This window comes from Opisthorchis viverrini (genome assembly GCF_000715545.1).
Source record: "Opisthorchis viverrini unplaced genomic scaffold opera_v5_708, whole genome shotgun sequence".
Lineage (NCBI taxonomy): Eukaryota > Metazoa > Platyhelminthes > Trematoda > Opisthorchiida > Opisthorchiidae > Opisthorchis > Opisthorchis viverrini.
The window spans coordinates 68,019-74,001 of record NW_008752381.1 but is presented as its reverse complement, the minus strand read 5'-3'; the positions used below and the strand labels follow the sequence as shown (position 1 = coordinate 74,001).

Below are 5,983 nucleotides of genomic sequence, written 5' to 3'. Positions count from 1 at the left end.
GCTGATAGTAGTGCTTCGAAGACTGGCGACCATCTTTCTTACATACACCTTCCCTCCCAGATTGTCCTAATATCATCCAACTCACTAAAAACCTCCAGGAAATCTAGTCCACCATCTCAGAATTCACACCCCTGGCAGTCGTTGCTTGTTTATTTACCCTCACCACGCCACCTCTTAGCCTACAGTGAGCCGTCCTGTCTCAGGTAGTATAGTTATATTAGCAATCTTAGCTTGACTTTGATGACTACACTACTGAGTGCAGACCTATCTTTTCCTGTCTTGTTTACCCCCCTGGTGTCCTCACCATAACTGTGGTAAACGTTCGTTTTTTCCCCTATAAAAGGACTATATCCTGTCTGATGACCCCTATAGCTCTCCAGACCTTATTGATCTCATCTCATTTCATATTCTTCCCAAGCTTCGACCCGTGGTTATGGACGACCTGTTTTGCCGTTGTCCACTCCACCTGATCTGTGTGTTACGAACGAATGGATCCCCGGCCTGAAAAAAAGAAGAAACAGCAACAACAAATACTAACAGCTGCCCAGCTCAACGAACAAGCCAACGACCATCTACGCTACCTGAGCTACCGATATTCTCCTCTATAGAAAACTGCTCCTTATTTTCTCAGCGCGCGGCTATATGTTGCCGGCGCGAGGATTCGCATAAATAAATGTCTAATAGTGCTTTAAATTGGGTTCTAGAAGGAGCGTGTGCAACCGTCGGAGGGAGGTCATTCCACGCAGCTACTACCCGAAGTGAAAAAAATCTGTCTAATGAATACATGTGCCCTGAGCTTGAAAATTTTCTTACTATGTCCCCGCCGGGTGTTTGCCGGTTCAACGGTAAGTTTCGTTGCCAAGTTTCGTTCAAGCATGACGTAAGTAAGAATTAGGTCCCCTCGGAGGCAACGGTACTCCAAGGAAAAGAGATCAGGCATCTCGAGACGTTGCCTACATCAGGAGACGCAATAGCCATTCACGGATAGATGAACGGGATCGAGGCTTTCAAACGAGATTCTGGGTTCGTTTTGTTCCTGTCGTTGAGCGGCTTCCGGTACATTGAAATGTACAGGTGAAAAATCGTGTAGAGCTGCTCTTTGAGTCCTCAGGGGTGCATGGATTGGTACATAGGATCAAGACGTTCACCCAAGTTTCCCGAGGCGGTTCTCTAACTCTCATTCCCAAAAAGCACAACTTAAAAAGAGCATTGCACTGCGCTTTAAGTTCCGAGCTTTGGGCAGTATTTTTGCCAGCGCAAGGACTCCCATGACTAATAGTCTAATGATGCTTTGAACTGGATTCTCGAAGAAGCGTGAACAACCGTCGGAGGAAGGTTACCCGAAACGAGAGGAACATTTCCCAACGAAAGTGTGCACCCTAGTCTTGAAATCTTTTTACCATTTCTTCGCCGTATTTTTGCTTCGTCAACGGCGAAAAACCTGTCGACCAAGCACTGTTCAAACAGGGTAAAACTAAGAATTATTTGTAATCGGAGGCGAAGATACTCCAGGGGAAATACGTCAAGCACCGCGAGGCGCGTTTTGTAACCCACTTGAGGCCAGCAAACATTTCCGAAGCAAGTCGCTACGCACGCTCGATAAGGGTTAGGTCACTCTAGCATCCTGAGTAGACAGCTTGATTGGCATATTCAAGATACGGTCTGACGTATATCCCATGGATTATTTGAAGGCCTATGCGAGTAATACGGGTGAAGGCGCTCCGAATAATCCGTAGAACGGCGAACGCCTCTTGGGCCAATTTTTCACTGTGCTGTAAGAAGCACATGTTTGAATAGAGTCAGACACAAAATCCTTTCGGCATCCATCTTTGTGACGTCATCTGGTCTTTTCTCACCATGCATGACGAAGGCATTCGCTGAGTCTGATAAATGGAAGCATCTCTCGTCATTCAGAAAAAGGTTCCATCCCAAAGACCACTGCTTTGCGTCGTCTATATCCATTTGGAGGTCAGTGGCATTAGATATCCAGGATTTCAGTTCGTCCGCAAGAACATCTGGGAGGTCTTGACGCATACCAGAAACAGCAGTGGTCCCAAAACGCAGCCTTACGGAGCTCCAATGGAGACCGGAGACGGAGGTAATTACACACAGACCGCTTCTTTTCATTAGAGCATTAGTAATCACCTGATCAACGAGTAGACCCTCTGCCGAAGCCGACCTGACGGAGCTAAATGGAAATTAGTGGCAGGCGACCGACCCTTAGAGGGAGGTGTGCGACGGTGATACGACTGATGAGGGAGGCGTGCGAGTGATATGTTTTCTCGTAAATCCGCCTTGCATCTCTTCAGAAGTGAGATCTATTACGGAATTTGCAGGGTCACTTTGTAGCGTTTGCCTGGAGTTGAGCAATAGTCAATGAATAATGATGATGATAATAATAATAATCATAATAATCTTTATTCCCAACTTGTGGGTGGCATACCGTCTGGCATGATAATGCGTTTACGGTCAGATTGGAGCATGACTGGGGAATTTGCGGGTAAATGGGGTCTCCGTGAATAGGAGACAACGTCACGAACTGTGAGAAGTATTCGATTAAATAACAAAAACAGGTTTCTTTCGCAACTTGTAGGGGACAATGGGCACGAGGTCCGACTGACTCAAATACTCAGTCGGTTGACATGAACTAAAGCAGAAACCCATCGCTGGCCACGAATGGCCTTGGGCGGTTGGGTAAATGACCGGAGTCACAACGAGCAAAAGTGGAGGTGGAGGCGGGATGATCCGAATTGGGAGAACATAGCAAGTTTATTCTCAAAAGTATGGTGCAACCTGAGAACAAGCATACTCACTGGTTGCATTGTCGTAGGGAGGTCAGGTGCAGGGGTTAGGTTGGATGGGGAAACAGAGGTGGTTGAATTCGAACGAGTAGTCCATCAGGTTGGAAGTTGAGGTCAATGAAACGAGTAGGCAAGAGGGCTCAGTTGGGAGGAGTAATGGAACACAAAAGTTCAGGAACACGCGTTCAAAGAGAGGATGGATATTCAGTTTTTGTAAACAAGATGCATATGAGAGCTTTGCTTTCCTGTCCAATAGTCTAGAACTGTTCAGTTGGAATTTTACAATAAATAACTCCACAGCGAAGGTCTTCTTCCTTTCACTTGTAGCTCTTTCAATAGCGCCATTCGGACGATCACATTTGCTATTGATCAAATATTTGGGACGAATTTGTGTCTGCTTGGTCTCCTGGGCGCACTGACGTGGTTTGCTCGGAAAAGTGCCGCTGTGAGGCCCTGAGAGCTGGTTGGCAGCATCAAGAATTAGTTATTTTAGTGGCGCTCCCACGATACTTGTTTTCGCAGAGGATTGCGGCTTGAAGCCAGCAAGCAGCCTTCGGGTTTAGCGAATCTTACCTGGCATGTCTGGCTGCAACCACCTTGCTTTCGTGTTTGTATCGACACCCGATCCACCTGCGATCAGCGTGGTCAGCTGAGAGTACGAGGGATTTTCCAGTTCGCTATGGTCATGCATTGGGCTCTGGCTGCCAAGGGCATGTGCGATGAATGCTTCCACAAGCAGAGGCCATTTTCGACGGAACGGAGTTAAGGTTTGGCAGTTTCACATTCTCAGTGCTTGTAGAGTTCTCGCAGCATTCGCCGACGTCGAGGTCAATGCATGTAGGCTTCGCCACTTGTCCTCGCACGTCTGACTCAATCTTGGTCGGAATTTGGGATCCGGGTGTATAGTTTACTGCTGTTCCTTTGTCGTCTGTTATGGAAGGAAGCGCTGATAACTCGACGTACTTAGGGAGCTGCTTCCACTACAGTTTTGCTTCCTCCAGAGCATCGCTGTTTTTGGTAGTCGAGAAGCTGTGGTGCTTGACTATGAACTTCTGTATAGGGACGCTTCCGGTCGCGCCGGCGTGTTTTCAGGAGCACAAGGAGATGTGACTTCAATTGGTCTGGCCATGCGTTTGGGGTCAGCTGAACTTGCCCCAAGCGGAACCCTGTTTCGCACCTCTTCCCTAGAACTGCTGTGTACTTCAGCTCAAGCGGCAAGCTTGCCTACGGGAACACTTGCTCAAAAAGCGTGTTTTAACTGCGTATTAGATAGAACGTCGGAGGAAGACTATTGCACGCACCAAACAACTGAAATGTGAAAACAAGTTACGTGTGATAGCCGTAAGAGACTGCGATTCCCACGTCGACGTGGATAGCTGAAGCTGCCTTCGTCAATATCGGGGCTGCACTGCACCCAAAACCCACCTCGTCAACCAAACAAAAGAACGCAGCAACTTGCTGCTCCCAAGAGTGGACACATAAAAAACGTAGAAACATAGAGTGAGACTCCAGACTCTCCACTATCAGCATGCGGACCTAGCATCAAAAGTCTTCGTCGTGCACCGCTCGTCGATTAAAGCTGATAGTAGTGCTTCGAAGACTGGCGACCATCTTTCTTACATACACCTTCCCTCCCAGATTGTCCTAATATCATCCAACTCACTAAAAACCTCCAGGAAATCTAGTCCACCATCTCAGAATTCACACCCCTGGCAGTCGTTGCTTGTTTATTTACCCTCAGAACGCCACCTCTTAGCCTACAGTGAGCCGTCCTGTCTCAGGTAGTATAGTTATATTAGCAATCTTAGCTTGACTTTGATGACTACACTACTGAGTGCAGACCTATCTTTTCCTGTCTTGTTTACCCCCCTGGTGTCCTCACCATAACTGTGGTAAACGTTCGTTTTTTCCCCTATAAAAGGACTATATCCTGTCTGATGACCCCTATAGCTCTCCAGACCTTATTGATCTCATCTCATTTCATATTCTTCCCAAGCTTCGACCCGTGGTTATGGACGACCTGTTTTGCCGTTGTCCACTCCACCTGATCTGTGTGTTACGAACGAATGGATCCCCGGCCTGAAAAAAAGAAGAAACAGCAACAACAAATACTAACAGCGATATTACACTGGTTTTGCTCACCCTGAGAAATCATCCGGAAAACGCACAACATCCTGCTGATCACGGGACTACGCATCTAATCCTATCTACCTTGATGACGACGTCTATCACGGGGCTGTCTAGAAACCGAAGCATTTCAGTGCAGTGGGGGTACGGCACTGTGATACCCAGTTTGATAGCACACACGCAATTGTTCTTCTCCTACTTTGACCGCGCTCTCTCACCCACTCGTTTCCTTACCGGCAACCACGATCAATTTCATATGTCACCAGCCACCGCCTGGTGGCGTTCATTGCAATCTGCGAACCTCCTTTCAGATGCAAAGATCCCGGCGAATTTTTTCGCACTCCTCACCAAGTCAACCAATTTTTGCGTGAACTCGTTTTCCCAACGCAACCCTCAATAAGCGTGTTCAACCTGCTGCAGTGAAAATGGCTGCTGGCATTAAACCCTTGGACCGTGAATCGCATCTCGCTGTGTCTGACCTCTTTCCACCGGTGTATTGTTGCTTTCGAGGGGGCCTAGTACTTATTGGTGCGTTCGTCCAACAGGTTTTTCAACGTTGACCCATCTAACACACGGAGGTGGGAAGATTTTCAAGCTCAGAACGCATACTTCTACTGGGCAGAAATTTTCTCGTTTCAGGTTTTTTTGCGTGGAAAGACTTTCCCTAGGCGACTGTCCACGCTCCATCTAGTACCCAGTTCAAAGCACTATTACACGCCTTCTATGCGAGTCCTTTCGCTGACAAGCTTTGCCGTTCAGAAGAACGAAAGCCGCTCAACTAAATGGACATAATATACCCGGGAATCCTGGGCGAAAGCATCAATTCTGTGTATCAATTCGTGAATCTGTGAATCTTACTGTATATCTAGACTCTCAGCCAGTTTCATTACCTGGTAATTGTGGCCACCGCTTCCCCGACCACTCATATACCAAATCCCGCCATCTGGGGGCGACTGTCCCACTCAAACCTGTAGTAAACCTTTCCTGCTGAATTGGGAACGTTTGTTTTTGTGCACCAACTATGGTTACAAAATATGCACCCGGGAAATTGTTTC

At 47.4% G+C, this 5,983-nt stretch overlaps 1 protein-coding gene across 1 annotated transcript in view; it reads right to left on the bottom strand.

Moving 5' to 3' along the window:
* Window positions 1-4,857: 4,857 nt before the first annotated feature.
* Window positions 4,858-5,983, bottom strand: part of T265_12019 (hypothetical protein) — a gene marked incomplete at both ends in the record, with an annotated part of 33,499 nt that continues 32,373 nt past the window's right edge. The window contains one exon of the mRNA XM_009178907.1: window positions 4,858-4,880. Coding sequence (XP_009177171.1) covers window positions 4,858-4,880 — 23 coding nt within the window. The remainder of the gene's footprint in view (window positions 4,881-5,983) is intronic.